At 39.5% G+C, this 17,423-nt stretch overlaps 1 protein-coding gene across 1 annotated transcript; it reads right to left on the bottom strand.

The window, feature by feature from the left end:
- Positions 1 to 62: 62 nt before the first annotated feature.
- Positions 63 to 15,444, bottom strand: piwil1 (piwi-like RNA-mediated gene silencing 1). Its single transcript, XM_072387020.1, has 20 exons — positions 15,374 to 15,444; positions 10,844 to 10,943; positions 9,790 to 9,918; positions 9,467 to 9,681; positions 9,182 to 9,303; positions 8,923 to 9,003; positions 7,770 to 7,967; positions 6,881 to 6,989; positions 6,479 to 6,605; positions 6,126 to 6,243; positions 5,016 to 5,130; positions 4,736 to 4,923; positions 4,295 to 4,367; positions 3,461 to 3,661; positions 3,043 to 3,146; positions 2,809 to 2,879; positions 2,566 to 2,719; positions 1,174 to 1,299; positions 941 to 1,088; positions 63 to 179 (listed from the first exon to the last, which is right to left on the bottom strand). Exons 1-20 carry the CDS (start codon positions 15,440 to 15,442, stop codon positions 63 to 65), a joined length of 2,565 nt encoding a protein of 854 aa, XP_072243121.1. The 5' UTR covers positions 15,443 to 15,444.
- Between the last annotated feature and the right edge of the window lie 1,979 nt (positions 15,445 to 17,423).

The raw sequence follows: 17,423 nt of genomic DNA, 5'->3' as shown, positions 1-17,423 counted from the left end.
CAGCCATCACACAGAACCTGCACAAGGTAACTCGAGTCTGAGCCTTAAATGCTTTTTTTTCCTTAAAGATAGAAGAGGTAGTCGTCCAGTTGCACATTTGGCTCCCTGTGAATGCTCTGGCCCACAAGAAAAGCCAACTTGTGGGCGTACATGCAGGGAGCAGGCACTCGGATGATCCCCTAAAGCACAAAAGGAGAAAATCATGCATGCAGCTCCTGAGACTAAAACACAATGAGTGAGACAGGTTCTAATTTCTTTGTTGCCAAAAGCTCACCAAACATTTCTTCACTGTAATAAATGTTCATTACATGTACCTGTGCTCATCTCCATTAATGTTCTGTGATTTTTGACACAATTTCATGTTTGAACAGTCATTTTGTTACTCAATTACATTTACCAGAATATGAAAAAGGGCAAAGCGCCAATAAGACATTTTGCATTGATCACAAACCTAATGTCAGAATTAAAAAAGTAAAATTACAGATTATTTTTAAATCATTTTCAACGACTAAAAATAAAATCTAAACCTGGACTGAAATTGCTTTTCTTTAAGCAACTTCTGTCAGGTGGCAGAGAAGAGGTGCAGGCCTCCTGCTTGTAGTCTGATCTCCACAGCCGAGTTATTAAAAAGTCACTCAATATCTCACTTTTCAATATGCGAAGCCCGCTGGCCCTTTGTTCTCTCAGGTCATTAATCAATTGGATCTTCCGTTACCGTCATTATTCATGACTAAATGAGGTAAAAACACTGTCCACATGAAGATCCACTCCTTTCAGTGTAAACATCATATAAACACACCAGACAGAAGCGAATAAAAGTGAAACTTAAACCTGTGAAGACACTTTCCACATTTTTGAGACCTGCAAAACCCAAATATCTAACTTCATAGCTTTCCAACATCTCACAAACGTGTAATTATTCTTTTCAAAACCAGCTCACCTGCCAGTTGTAGTACAAATGGCACAGCTTGTAGGTGAGCCGCTGCATGTGATCAGGCTTTAGTCCACTGGTGTCATACACCACATTGTAGTGGGTTGGTGAGACACTTCCACATCTCACAGCCTGGCTCACAATGTAGAAGTCATACCTAAAACATTTTAATAAAAGCTGTTATAGCATTTCGTTCCCATACTACAACATACCATGAAAGAACAGCTGGAGAACAAACATACCACTCTGGGCGGGTGACCTCTGTGTCAATGATGGTGCCTGGTGGAGGGTTGGAAACCTTGTCACCAATCATGGCGAAAAACCTGCTGTTGATGCGCTTCTTCACCACCACCACACTCAGCTTGGGTCTACAACAAGCAGATGGAGAAATCCTAACAAAACCTGGTAACTGTGATGTACAACTCCAGTTTTGTGTAGAGTTGCACGGTACCCCGCGGTACCAAATCGTTACGGTTCCTGCTATACTAGAGATTCTACACGATGGTACTACCGTGATTTACTATACTAACGGTGCCAGTTTCCGCTACACAGCTGCTGAATGATTGGCTGTTTGCCTGTTACTGGTGGCCTCTGGGATATGATAGGCTGTTCTGTTAGCTGATTGGCTGTTCGTGTGTTTCTGACGGCTAGAATGAACTCCAAGTGGACAGCTCCTCTTCGACAGAAATTTGTTTCAAAACAAAAGTTATGTCTCGCCCAGACGCACGCACAGCGGTCACAAACACGAGCCAACACACACACACACACACACACACACACACACACACACACCCTGGCAGAAGCACTGGGCCCGAGCGGTGAGTCTGCCGCAGCGTGCTAGTGGCACCACTAAAAACAAACCCCAAAAGCCACATTTGGAACTATTGTGGGTTTAAACAAGGCACAGACGGTAAAGCAGTAGATGATGGCCGTTACTGTGCAGGCGCTGCCACCGAGCTATAGGAGCCAAAGGAGGCAACACATCCAACCTCATAAAACACCTGCAGTGTCGTCACCCAGATTTATGTCGAACACCAGGTCAGTATTTCCTGTTTATTTTCTAATTGGCTAATATTAGGCTATATGCAGGCTGAAGAATGAAGTGTTAAAAGATGTTAAAGCACCTAGAAAATACATAAAAATATAGTTTTCACAGGGAATCAGTTCCTATTGTATTTTGTCCTCTATGGTTTATGTTGTAGTAGAAGCATTACTGTCAAAGATTTTTTAAACAGTGGATTTGTTATCCTAAGTCGATTATTTCTATTAGTATTATGTTTATCATGCACATAACAACATAGGTAATTAATAAGTATTTACAACTTGTACAAATACACTGCAGTTCATAAAAAACAATTAAAAAAAAGGCTGCAGTATCACGATAACACCCGGAACCGTGATACTTTGTCTGGTATAGTATCGTGGTTACTTATTTTGGTATCGTGACAACTCTAGTTTTGTGAGCTCCCTAATCAATATCTACAGAAAGGTAGAAGAAAGAAGCCAAAATTCTAACTGATTTCAGCTGACACATACAAGCGTTTTGTGCTCAGTGTCAGAAACATTCGAAATGTACCAAACAGCAACTACATGAAGCTGCTTTTAGGGCTTTTTAACAGAAGGTTTGGACTCACTCGTAGTCCTGCCCCATGGACTTGATGGAGTCCATGATCTGCGAAACCTCATAGTTGACCACACTGTGCAGCTGGCCATCTCCCACGCCATCTCTGTACACTATGATGCGTGAAGGCAAGCAGTTGTTGAACTTCAGGTAGTCTTTCAGTGCACCTGGAAAACAATGTCGCTGTCAGTTACAGTCATTCAGTATGCCGATGAGTCTGCCGTAAAAATGACAGAAAGTGAGCAAAGCAACTTGCCAACTAAGGCCATCTTCAATCCATCCATGATTTCCTGGCCTTTGTGCTGCAGCACACACTTTGAGAACCATCTTGAACAGAAAAATTGGAGATATTACTGATGTCATGTCAAAAACTCAGAGCCCATAAAACTACTTGAATACCCATTTGTGCATATGTTAAGCATATTTTAATTCACTGTGGGAATATGCCATAAAGGCAAACCCAGTTGCCAGCTGTGTTTCTGATACTAACCTGCTCATTGTGTTGTTAAGGCTGGCCACGAGAGCACCAATGGATCTCTTCCCAGCGATGGTGTCATGGTAGCAGTCGATGCCCACAATCATCAGCTGTTTGAGCTGCACCAACCAATCAGAAAATGTAATAATGAAACACCATGGTCTGTCATCTTTTGACCCAAACCTTAAGGTTTTAGCAGTGCCACTTAAGGAACGTCGCTTCAGACACAATTTCAAAACCAAGTCACAGAAATCCAAGGTACAGCCAAAAAAAAAAAAAATCTAGTTGTATGATCAAAACTGACTAAAAGACACGAGTAAATCTCTATATAATGACATCTTTAACCTTAACAAGAATAAAGAACTGAGGAGAAGACAAAGTAAAGATGGCAAACAAGCACAAAGAAAAAAAGGTGCTTTCCAACAGGACTTACAGGAATTTCCACACTCCACAGCTCTCCTCCCATTTTACACACGATCTGCATTGCAATCTTGGTTGCCACGGTCATGAGTGCTTGAGGTCGGCTGAGGGTGCGGGATAATACACACTGGCTTGGAACGGGACAGTCCACACAAAGGAACTTCTTCAAGCTGTCGTACTTGTCCTTTCTGTTGCTGGGGAGGACTACCACCACCTAATAAATGGAACACACCAGAAAATCTAATAATGCTTTGTTCATTTTTTTAACATCTCTAAACCTTCTATCATTACAAATACGAGGTTGTACATGTTATTGCTGACTAAAGATGAGTACCTTTCAAATATCAATCAATGCTGGTAACCAACAATATATTTCTGTGATACTTCATGTAATAAAGTATGTAGTCAAAAGCTTTGATTGGGGTGAAGGATTGCCAAATTCTCAATTTCAGAGCAGAATATAAAAAGACTCCAGTTCATTTGAAATCTTGTGTTTTAAAGCCTACAGTGATGTTTACATTTATTTGCTCCACATTTCCAATGTGTGTTTGGGCATTAAATAAAGAACAAGCCACAGTGCTGTTGTGTCCATGTACTTCAGAAAGAAGAGCTAAGTGCGAGGCCAAGGCTGTGCATCTTCAAAAATAAGTTTGTTGCCAGGAAAGTTGTATGAATCAGTGTTAGGAGTTCAGCGCCTCAGCCAGTAGCTGCTAGAACTAAATCCTACTGCTCCTCCATGGTTCATAAAGAAATATCTAAAGAAATTACTAAAATATGCAGGTGTTAAAAGTATAAACAGGGGTAGTTTTCCATGTCTAATATAAAACATCTGATCATTTAAACAAACCATTTGTGTATGGGGTCCGACGTTCTGCTGTAAGGCTCTGAGAAGAGACTCCTTATGGTCATCAAACTCAATCCTGCAGTTAAAAAAAGGAAAAAAATAACCATTGATGAAATTACATGAAATTACATTACATTTTGTATTAAATTAGAATTAAAACAATGTATTTGAAGCAAACTGGGATTACACTAAAATAATGTAATCTCTACCAGAACCAGTCATAACCAAATAAATAAAACAGCGATCCGGATCCACTTCAAAAACTTCAACTGCTCCAACTCTCAACTAATTCAATGAAATTCAGTTTTGTATTTTTCCATTATCATACAGAGACAAAGCTGCACCCGACCTAACCTAACATAGCTCTACTTGGGCTCTCAAAACGAGGATCATCAATATTTTTTCCATAATGATAAACCTATACCTTGTATACACTGAACTTACATGACAGCTCTCTGTATGTGGAGGCCCAGCGGACCTGAGACTTTGCCAAGGGTCTGCAGGAGGGCCTGTGCTTCATTGCCGTTGCGACGGGTGTGAAACATGAGCCAGTTATTCAGTGGGGGAGCACTGATCAGAGGTACCCCGCGCATCTCTCTGGACCAGTCGGCTGTTTGAGGGTTGTAGTCATACTAGGAACCATATCGCATAAATATCTGAATTTACATCATAGTCAACTTAATTCAATCAAATGAACAAAGTTATGCAACCAGAACTGCATTACCGATTTTGATCCTTGGAAAATCCTCTCTCCTCCGACGACTCTGCCAGTCAGATTTAGAAGTTGCTTATCAAAGCTGAGTCCCCACTTATCCAACTCTGCCTGTGCTTCAGCATTCCTAAGAAATAATGTTCAGGATTTAAATCCAAGCCAGTTATTGTCATGACAAAAAAAAGACAATTTCAAAGAAAACCCATGTATAGAGGCTTAAATTACAGATTACAGACATTTTAAAATGTCACAAATTCATGTCTCCAAGGTGAATATGTGACGGGTTCGATATCAACATTTCATAAATTGCATCTCTCCACTGATGGGGAAAAAAAGCCAGTCGGGACTAATTGGGATTCAAAGCTTTGAAATCACATCGTCACAGCTCTGGATACCAGTGATGGGAATTTTGGCTCTTTTTAGTGAGCCGGATCATTTGGCTCAGCTCACCAAGAAGAGTCTGCTCTTTCTGCTCCCAAACAGCTCTCCATTTTACCCCTTATACCTTTAAAATTCAACCAAATTTAGCGCCGTTTTGACTTGTGATTTGAACACACTTAATGTCAATAAATTGCTGTAGCCATTTAAAGTTGTAAAATCCCTTGTAACTCTAACTTGCTTGAAGAACCACTTTGCTACACAAAGCAGGTAGAAAATGGCTATAAAAGAACCTAAGCATAGAAATTAAAATAGGACAGCTATTGACAACTGTCAAAATGCATCCAAATGCGACATCTTTTTCTGCTTTCAGTCATCTTTGCACCACACTCCTCTCTTTCAGCGCCCCCCCCCCCCCCTCCTCCTCCTCCTCCTCCTGTCACCGTCTCAGCGCTGCTACCCCCGCCCCTCCCTGCTTGGTGGTAGGATCCTTATCAATCCTCACATGGTTGGTTGCACAGCATGCACATGACACCCGTAGCCAACGCCCGCAGGTACTTTTCCAAAAGCGAAAAGTAAAAAAACAAAAACAACCCATCGTTCACTTAAAAGAGCCGTCTCTCTGAACCGGCTCGTGCACGACAGACACGCGACTACTGGATACCTGCAACAGTTCTGAGGTTAAAAACAGATTAAATGAGACAAAAACATACTCCTCTGGTTGCTCAGATATCATACACCTACTTCTGTATGTTAGTGATGAATCTGTCGAGACGTTTCTCCCTCTGCTCTGGGCTCAGTCTGGTGTGCAAGCTCAAGTCTTTCATGATAGTGAAGTCTGAACGCATCTTATCAGTTAAACCTGCAAAACAGAGGTTTTACTTTACGTTTACACACATTTATGATTTACTGTGGAAGACATCTGAACAGACTGCAGTTTTGGAACCAACTTATGCTGCAACAAGTATTTCACATGGTCTGCATTCATCGTCGATTTATTTATTGAAATATTCTGCAAAATTTCATGCTCATACACATTTGATATTGTTGTAATAGGTGAAAATTTTTTTCTAGGTTTAAGTTGAGAAAGGTTGAACCTGTGAGGTAGCACAGTTCTGGGACAAGCATGGCTGGGCCAGGAGGAGGGCCTGCAGCAGGACCCATCTTCTTCACATGGCTGATGAGCAGCACCTGGTTCCCATCAGTGATGTCCAAGCCATATTGCTATGAAGACAAATGATACACGTAAGAGGCGAGAGGAAAAGGAATGGTTCATGATGAGGCCATTTTACACTCGGGTACACACCAGAAGATTCCAACAGCAAATCTATTCCTAACATTTTATGCACTGCATTGTCAGGCATGTATTGTGCACAATTCCAACTTGAGTCACAGCATTTTAGCATCTTCTTTACGTCAGTCATTGTGTACGTGCCAGAGTAGGAAGGCTTGTGTACAAGTTTCCCCGTTTGACCAACTTAGGGAGTATCGACACTTACGGTCTTGTAGTAGTTCTTGAAGGAGATGTCTGCGTCTCCTCTCTTGAAAGTGTTGTTCGGAGTGTGATCCCAAGCAATATCGTCAATCCTGTAGGTTCTGTTATTGTACCTGAAATTGGAAATAAAGCACTTGACATGTATTGGAGTCCTGAAATGTTCTCTGGATGTTCCACAGTTGTGTCCCTCTACGTTCGCTCTGGAGATGGCTCCTCCAACAGAGTATCTCTAGGTGCGGAACACTTAACTTGATAACAATCATGGGGAAAGAAATATTACAAAACCTAACCAAACTGCAAAACATACCTTAAAAACATATTAGCTTGATTTTCCTTTAATTGTATCAAATTGATGTCACTGAAGGGGAACTGGCGTAGGTCTTACACCACATGGACCACCAGTGGACTGGATAGTGTAGTGGTATGATTGCCACCTTTCATGTGGGAGATCTGGGTTCAAATCCCCTGCATGAAAGGTACTGTCTCCAGTAGGGGTCCTTAGGCACAACCCCCTTACCCTATCTGCCTATCTAAGTAAGTCGCTTTGGATAAAAGCATCCACAAAACCACGTGGAATATGATTAAGTGTTGAATTTATATCAGCTTATTATTACCTTTCTCTGCATCCGAGCAGGAGGGTTAAAGTCTCATGACCGCTACCTGGTTACAACTGATCAACTCTCCATTCTTCACTTTTTGAATAATAATAAATACGGATTTACACTCAACAGCTGTTATTTCTGTCCGTTACCAACAGCATCACTAAAGGAATGAGAATAGGCAGACAGTAGCAGCTGTGAACCACCAGGGTTACCATACATTTAGAACTGCCAAGTATAACATTAGAAAGATGCAAGACTTGTTTAATATGATACATTTAGGTGTGAAATTACTTTGTTAGGACTATGAGCCCAATAAGCTCCTTGCCACAGATCTCGGCGAAGCGCTGGTTTCCACACTGATGCCTCAGGTTAGTCATAAAGTCGAGCACCGTCTCACTTCGCAGCACCTTGTGGCTCACGTCAGTGCACATCATGATGGAAGACTCATAATGCAAGATGGTGGTGCTATAGCCTGGCCAGATGGTCAGCCTGAAATTTGAAAAAAAGAAAAAAAAGAAAAGAAAATCACTCTTTTTCATCGAAGATGTAATTCTTAATAGTTTGACCTTAATTTTTTGCTTCTAACTTCTCCCTGTGAAGAGGGCTGCTTTTAACTACTCCATTATCTGTTCATTTCAGAAAATTTGTTGTTTAGTTTATGAAATATGTACAATCCCAAGACAACAAACCCAAATGTAAACATATTTATACAGATAATCAAGAACATGTCACATGAGATGGCAGAATCAGGAGGTGTTGATGTTTGGCAATTTCTGATTTGGAAAATTATTGCAGCAATTGAGGGAAAAAATAAAATAGTTGGCAACAATTTAACAATACAAGTGCAGTTTCAAGTACAGCCAAAAAATAACCGGGCCAAAAATTTGCTTCTAAAACGATCATTGATGTATGTTAGCAGAAACAACAAACTGCCTTGTCAGTATAGTTCCTTCTTGATCATCTGTAGACCTCAGGAGCTGAGATCTTTTTCATTTAAAATGTACAATGCAGATGGCAAGACATCTACTTTGAAAATGGGACACACTTTCAAACATTTAGATTTCCAAAGTGTGCAAGTACACACACACACACACACACACACACACACACACACACACACACACACACACACACACACACACACACACACACACACACACACACACACACACACACACACACACACACACACACACACACACACACACACACACACACACACACACACACACACACACACACACACACACACACACACACACAAAATAAATACAAATTTGTTCAAATAAATAAATTAAAAAAATTTTTAAAAAAATCAGTGGAGAAGGACTTCACTACTTTCATGTTTACACATCAGCCATAACAGCTTAGACTTTTCAGGTAGATTGCATTTGCTAATTATATGTATGATTTGCAAAACAAAGAGGAAAAACAGCTGATATACTTATGTTGTGGAATGTTGAGAGGATCACTGGGGTTGTAGTGGTTGCGTCCAATCTGCTGCATGTTGAGGATTCTCAAGATCCTGTAAAAATTAAACACCATGACAGACATTTCTAAGTTTTCACTGATCCAAATTACAATGAGAAGGAGCAGCTACAAATCTAGTTATTGGAAGAAATTCTTTTCAATTTAGCTGATGCATTACCTACAGAGACCTTCTCATTTCAGGTCTTTTAAAGGGCTGAACCAGGACAACTGACCTCCTGAATATGATGTTGTAGAACTGAATACACACTGGCGATGTGGGTGGCAGTTCATTTGTCAGTGTGACTGTTATCTGAACCTTCTCTCCATTCCTGGTCTCACTGTAGAGCACAGTCTCCTAAACATTTAATCATGACAGAGAAACCTAGATTACTCTGATGGAAACAAAATTTATTTGACTGCTCTTACACTGGAATAAACACAGAGCCATCAAATCAAATTACACCTACTTCATTACTTTAATTTGCTGTTTGAAACAGCTGTATCCACACATGCTGTACCTTGCCATGCAATCTGTGAGGCAGAAAAAGCAGAGCACCGTCAAAGCTTCGTGCTAAGCCAAGCACTTGCTCATGCTGGAAAAGGAGGGCAGATCTCAGGCGTCGAGACTCCATTGGTGGTTTGAAGTCCACATGGTACTGATACAGAACCCACTGAGGGCGGGACAGAATGCGGAAGAAGTTTGCTGACAACCTAATGACAGCGCCAGATGTTCCTAGAGAAATGTGCACACACAATTTTAAGAATAAATGAACACTCCTCCAGGGTAATAAAATGTACATTATCTGAATGGGTTGGTGCAAGTTAATTCAAAATGACAGACCACACTTTGATTCCTTCACATGCTCCATCGCCTGTCTGGTGTTGATTCCTGTATCATGAAAATCCCGCCGACGTCCACCTCTCTCTCCCAGTTTCACTTGCTGAAACCCAGCTGAAATCTGTAGGACAGCTGGTGAAACCCATACTAGCACTCTTAGAACCATTCTGTTTAAACAGTATTGCAATTCTTAGAAAAATCTAAATAACATGCACCAAGTTTAAATATATTGTAGCTTTACAGTCCTTGGAATGTACAATAGACAGTTTTGTTTTAAAGGACTGCCAAATAATATTCATCACCATGGTGCGGCGAATTAAAGGGGAACTCCGGTATTTTTAAACCTAGAAATTATTTCTGGCATGAAAATTTATCTACACAGGCACTCTACTGGGACCACTTAATCCACATGCCCCCCGGAGCACAGTTTATTTACTCCTTTCTCTGTGACAGTCGGCTAACTTCACACAGAGTTTGCTACTGCTAGTTTTGTGCAACATGGCGGGATATTTATCAAATTTTGACCATGTGAACGACGACTTTGAGTAAGATGGACGTTCTTACTGGAGTGAATGAGCTGTGCTGCAGCCATGTGTGTGAATGAAGTGGTCCCAGTAGAGGTGTGTGTAGAATTCCCTCTGTTAGCTCTCCTATAGCTGCAAGTAGCCACATAACAGTAGCTATGTGCTAACAGAGCTATAGTACACTTCGTTCATTCATTCGTCTTAAAGTATTGATGAAATAAAGACAGATAATGCCTTATTTAGAGGTTGCATCATCCCTGCTCCATTAACTCCGTTATATGTATATAAGCTGATTGCGAGTTTTCTAAATAGCTTTCGAAGGACGCCGACTTTCACCAAACTGTTCTCGGTGAGTAGATAAACGTATTTCATGCCAGAAATAAGGTCTAGGTTTAAAAATACCGGAGCTCCCCTTTAAATAAGCTTCAAAATCAGACTAACTATCACGTGGTCAGTTCTTCTGCACTTCAGTCCTTGCTTTAGTTAATGTTTGTTAGTTTGACACAACATATAAAACCTGACTCCGACTGTACCTTCAGCAGCATAAGCTCCTGGAGCACCTTTCTGCCTCCCTCTGCCAACCAGCTCTCCCTCTGGAGGGGCGGGTGCTGGTGCAGTCTCATGGGCCTGGCTCTGAAAGGAGGTACATTTTTTTTAATATTTTCTAAATGATTTGAGTTGTGGAGAAATAACTTTGTGAATGTCTATTATGTGAGAGGGAACAGTTTAATCTTGTAACAAGTAGAAATAGAACAACTATTTATTTATTTCCTTCTGCATTTTGTCAGCCAGAGAAAATTAAAGAAATAAAAGAAAATTAGTGTCTCATCCTAAAGATTTACACTAGAACATAATCGCTCATTTGATGAGGGTTGAGAAATGTCCAGCAATAAAAATGCAGTTAGTACTGCCAGAGTATACAACAAGACTTTATTCCGTTCCATGGATGCCGACAGGTGCTGTCAAATGAGTAAATACACGCCATTATACACACAGGGCTCGCAAGTCTACTCTGAATATAAAACTCACAAATCACACAATTCCTTTTTCCTTAATCAATTCAAAACTCATGTTGCAGAATAAAAGGAGATAAACAAAACCAGTCTTGCCAAATTGAGGATTTATACACCAGCCACTGCCATATTTCTGCCTTTCTCTGCCTCTGGACTGCTGCTATATGAAAGGTAGCTGCGTTTGTGAGCCGCTTCAGCAGTGTTGAGCTAGAACTTTGAGTGTTGACGATGTGAACTTTATATTCAAATATAGCTAAAATTAAAGCACAGTACTTATTTTGATGGCATGCTTATCAGATGACATAATGTACTTGACCTGAGCCAAACAGCAATTTCAATATATGGGATTGAGAACAGCTTTATAGGAAATTTAGCTGTGTGAATATACTGTATATGTGAGCCAAGGGAGTACGGGAGAAGCAAACATTTAAAGGGCTGGACAAAGCTGAATGCAAGAGAAATGAGGATGTATGCGCAACGAGTGCTACTGTTAACCGACAGAACAGATCCTGAGTAACAATCCTACTTCATAAAATGGACACCGTGCCTACAAATGTTTTCTTGACAAAGAAAGCCAAAATGAAAATGTTATTTTGCTCTTTTTTGGATGATAACTAAATAACTGTTGCGACATATAGCATTAACTCTCAGGCTGTTGACAGCTACCTTCACATTTACTGCACATTACTGCAAAATTTATGCTAAAATGATGAACGAGTCACTATTCTGTCACCGAGTTAGGTATGAAAGCAGATGATCCACATTTAGGGTTTGTCAGATTTCAGACTGATTTAGAAAATTACAAAAAAAATTATAGACATGGAGGGGGGATTAAATTAATCAAATTATGTAAAAACTAGTGTAGAACAGAGGCAGACACGCCGCATGGCGCTAAAACTACAGGATGGCAACATGGTGCTATATGAGTTCATGTGTGTCTCTAATGATTCAAAACCAGCTTCACCGACAGTGCAATCAATGTTGTTTTTCTTTTAAAGAAATGTGCCAACTTCAGCTAGCGTTTACTTCCCACATTCAGTCCGAGCCTTCTTTCATGAGGAGTCCTTGGCAATGAAAACAACCGTTTTGAAATTGTCATGTTGCTTGTTTATTTTAATCTTAACAGTTTATGGTTCTTATCTGTATGGACGTAATGGTGCAAAACCCAAAGTTTCAGATAGTAGTGTTCTTTTGAAGCTGAAAACCTGTTCAATGTACTTGTTTCTTTGTAGAAAAGTGAGATGAGAACAGATAAATAACTGATAAGGAACCGGATCAATCAGAAATAAAAAGTCTTCTTGGTTTTCATCCCTACAGGTGAGTGTGTTCCTTGCAGCATTAAATGCTGACTGCTAATGACGTACCAAAGGCTCTGCTGTGAGGGACATCTTAGATCTACTTTCCTTGCAGATTCAGGTAGGCTACCTGTAGCTAAAAAAAATGCTATTTGACACAAGCAAAGTTATGTTTAGAAAGCTTGGTTAAGAATGCAACTATAAACTTAAGCTGAATGGACATTTGTCTCAGAAGTTGCAGATGTGTTGTACATCTGATTAAAAGCAATTTATCGGGGAAGCCTGACTAGTTCAAAATCTGCAGCTCATCCAGAACGCTGCTGCTAGAGTTTTAACCAGGACTAAAAGATCTGAACACATCACACCAGTTTTAAAATCTTTACTCTGGCTTCCAGACAGTCACAGAATAGATTTTAAAAGTCTATTGATGGTTTACAAAACCCAGAACGGTTTAGGCCCAAAATACATCTGCGATATGTTCAGAGAATGTAAACCCAGCAGAGCTCTTAGATCCAAGGACTGCTGGTCCAGTCCAGAATCCAGACTAAACATGGAGAAGCAGCATTTAGCTGTTATGCTGCAAACAAGTGGAACAAACTGCCAGTGGAGATTAAACTGTCACCAAATGTAGACATTTTTAAATCCAGGCTACAAACATTTCTTTTCTCATGTGTCTATGCATGAAATCTGCACGGTATCTTAATTTATCTAGACTGTTGCTTGTTTTTAATCATTTTAATAACTATTTGTTTCTCTTTATATTATTTTACGTATTTTTAATGCTTCTTCTGCTCCGCTATGCGCTGCAATGCTTTTATTTTATGTACAGCACTTTGAATTGTTTTGTACATGAAATGTGATATATAAATAAACGTGATATGATTTGATTTAGTTGCAGGTTTGAGATATGCCCGGTGAGTAAGAAAGAAGAAGGAACACGACATGGAGCTGATCAAAGTGGATGGGAGTGTGGTCAGCCCTACAAAAAAAGGGAAACATTTCCCTATAAATGTTGTTTGAGATTATGTTCATATTTTTTCTTTCAACATCAAGGCTCCCAGCAGAAACAGCTTCAATCCACCTTTACAGGCCACAGCCAAACAGTGTTTTATTCAGAGTTGCATGATACCCTGCCAAATCGTTACGGTTCCTATTATACTAGAAATTCTACACAATGGTGCTACCGTGATAAAGCAATAGACGATGGCCGTTACCGCGCAGGCGCTGCCACCAAGCTATAGGAGCCAAATGAGACAAAACAAGATTCTGGGTGACAACTTGTAGTTTCGTCACCCAGATTTATGTGTCGAATACCAGGTCAGTATTTCCCGTTTATTTTCTAATTGGCTAATATTAGGCTATAATGTGTACAGGCTGAAGAATGAAGTGTTAAAAGATGTTAAAGCACCTAGAAAATACATAAAATATAGTTGTCACAAGGAATCAGTTCCTGTTTATTGTATTTTGTCCGGTTTTATTATGTTGTAGAAGAAGCGTTATTGGCAAATAGATTTTTTAAAAAGACAGGATTTGTTATCCTAAGTCGATTATTTCTATTAGTATTATGTTTATCATGCACATAACAACATAAGTAATTAATAAGTATTTATAACTTGTACAAATACATTGCAGTTCATAAAAAAAAAAAAAAAGGCCGCAGTATCGCGATAACACCTGGAACCGTGATACTTTGTCTGGTATAGTATCATGATTACTTATTTTGGTATCGTGACAACTCTAGTTTTACTCTTCTTTGCCTGATGCAAAGTTTTCGCCCATAATTATGCATAGTTGTATCTTAATCTTGTAGATTGCATTACTGATAATAAACGGTTTACTGTTATGAAATGGATGTTATGTACATTTTATCTCATCCTTTTGGCCAATCAGAGAGCATGTTAATGCAAACCTAATCTAGAGTAAAGTAGAGTAGGAGTCGAATCAACTTTGAACAGATTACAGCTAAATCCGGCTCAGTAATCTCAAATGAAATCCTACATTTTCCAAATGACATTTCAAAGTTTGCCAAATCATCCGAAAGCATATCAGTTACAGTTAAGTGAACGATCAAGTCGTACTTTGTGGGAAAATTAAGCCTTATAAAACAGGATGGCGATTGTAACATGGAGGACCATATCTACTTTTTTTGCTAATTCCACAGAAATGGTGTTAGATATCAAGGCCAAATTCATGTTGGGATCATGGCGTGTGCGGAATGTCATGCTTTTCATTTCGGCTTCCATGTCAGCTGATTACAGCCTCCTCACTGGCTGTGAAAACAGCCTCTCAGTTGTGGCTAAAGCCGCAGCCCTGGGACATCTAGAGTTTTGGCACAGTACCCATTCAGCTTTATGGGGTAAGTGTCAGAAAAGTGGCTCATAACAAATTCACCGTAAAAACATTTGTTGGTCATTACACTGACCTCATATCAGTAACAATACACCTAATTTTAGTGTGCAAGCAGTATTTTGTGAACTCTGGCCTTTATATGTGGAATGACAATATGGCACTATTCATGTTCATGTTGCTTTAATTACTCCAAACCAGTTTCACTCAGTGTAATCACTGTGTATTTGAATTTATTTTTTTAAAGAAATGCCTCAACATCAACTCCTCTTTCATTTCCAGATTCAGTCAGAGTCCAGTCTTCTTTTCATTATGCCCTTAATAATAATCTGTAAAAAGTTTCTTCTCGAGTAGTTAAATTAAATGAGTCAATATTAACTAGCATGTGACACTGGGTAACTGCACTTACCGCTCCAGGTGCTGCGGTCTCTTGACCGCGTGCTCTACCCCTCGAACGAGCACGTGCCCGACCAGTCATTGTCGTAGTATTAAACTTCGCTGCTGTAGCGAAGAAAGGTTCAACATTTAAAGCAGAATTAATATCAGATGGAGCATATTCTTAACTAGCATACGAAAAAAGTACTTTAGGACAAAACAGGCCGCTAAGACAATCTGCTACATTTCCCCGCTACACACAGAAGCTAAATTTGACGCCCACGTGTCTTCCAGCACCCTTAACTCCGTACAAGCTAACGATCACGTTGCAAATTTAAGAGGGAAAAAAGGAGAATAATTTGTGGAAGTAAGATAACAATTCATGCTTTTTAAGGCACTTTAGTTAAATATATTATCCTAGACCATGAACCTTGAATTGATTTGTTGTGTCTAGGTTAATTATGCAGATGCCATTAACAAATAAAATCATCATAAAAAATCACATTGAGATGAACTTAAACTCTTTAAAGAACCTGAGTCAGAACATTTCCTATAATTGTCAACATAGTATTTGATCAATTCAATCAAGGATACTCACTTCCGAAGAAACTTTGTCAAAACTGTTTAGGTACACCTGTTTCGGAATGAGGAGACAAACTGCCGCCTCAGTGTGGTATGGGGACCATTCCCAAGAAAAATAAGTACGCCGATAAAATTTGGGTTAACCCTTCTATAATATTTATTTAGAATTAGAAGGAACATATATCCATTATGAATTCAAGGTTTTAAATCAATATAGGTCAGACTATATTTAATTTTTTTTTTCAGAAATAAACTATTTAAAAGTTCAGGAACTATCTATTCAAGCGCAGTGATATGTTTGACCTGGTGCATTTTTTTCTTCCTCAATTATTAGACGATTTCAACTTTGGCCACAAGGTGGAAGCAAAGCCAGACATTAATTGCACCGTCTCTGACTGAAGCACAAGCACACCAACTTCCCTGTACTAAAATGATTCAACTTAAAGCACACATATTCTTTGTTATTTATAGATCAGCCACGAACTGACAAATAGCCTGCTGAGCCTTCATCTCACAGCTTCGTAGAAGTAAGAATATTTACCAGAACGCCACTTTCACAAGGGAGACTTTTGACTTCCTGTTTGTACCCATTATAAGGAAACTGTAAGGGAATTTATCCTTTACAGTGTTATCTTTATCAAAAGACAATTATGTTTTTTTATTTTTTTTAGTCATGATTTTTCCTAAAAGTATTGATCAATATTAAATGGGTTCTGTGTGAACCTCAGATGGCCATTTAATTAATTAAGATATGAGGGCTTGCTCCAAGACTGAGAGACATCTTGAATATTTAACTTATCAATTTGATTGAAAATTTCCGAAACATGTTAAGAATACTTTCACAAGGTCAGAAATGCATCTCATGCCCTTCTTTTAATAGATGCCAGATCATGAGTTATAATTTCCTGCCAAACTTTTCCTCCCTGCTCCACATTCTACTATTTAAAAGAGAACATGGCACCTCAGAGGGCATTTTAGGAGGCTGTATGCAAGTCTTTCATGTTTGAGATCTAAGAGTGATTACGTATTCAGACCTGAGGGATTAGTTTGAGAGGACCTGCTTTAGTCAGTGTTTACCTGCTGGAAGAAGACAGGATATGAAGCTAAAGGCAGGGACTTCAGTGTCATCAAGTCTGATTGAGCTATGTCAGCCAAAGCTAAGTCGGATGCAAAAATTCACCATGATATTTCTCCAGTAGCATAACAGTTACAATTGAAACTGAGCATTACTGAAATGATTATATTGTTAAAATGCTAAACAATGAGCCCTTTCCACCAAAGGTGCAGTGTTGAAAAAGTTTTGATTATAAAGCAAAAAAATCTTCAAAAACAACACTACCTCTAAAGAAAAGAAAACAACAACAAAGGCCATTGAAAAAAAAAGCCGGAAAATGAAGGAAAAAGAAGAAAACAGGGCCAGTGAGATGACTGCAAGCTGAGTAGTGTGAGGCTGAGACAGGTGCACCCTGCCAGGGACGTTGATGAATGCGCCTCAGGCTTCA

The sequence above is a fragment of the Leuresthes tenuis genome, unplaced genomic scaffold (assembly GCF_036924035.1).
Source record: "Leuresthes tenuis unplaced genomic scaffold, fLeuTen1.0.hap1 SCAF_6, whole genome shotgun sequence".
NCBI lineage: Eukaryota > Metazoa > Chordata > Actinopteri > Atheriniformes > Atherinopsidae > Leuresthes > Leuresthes tenuis.
The sequence above is the reverse complement of the archived record's forward strand: the minus strand, read 5'-3'. Positions and strand labels throughout refer to the sequence as shown.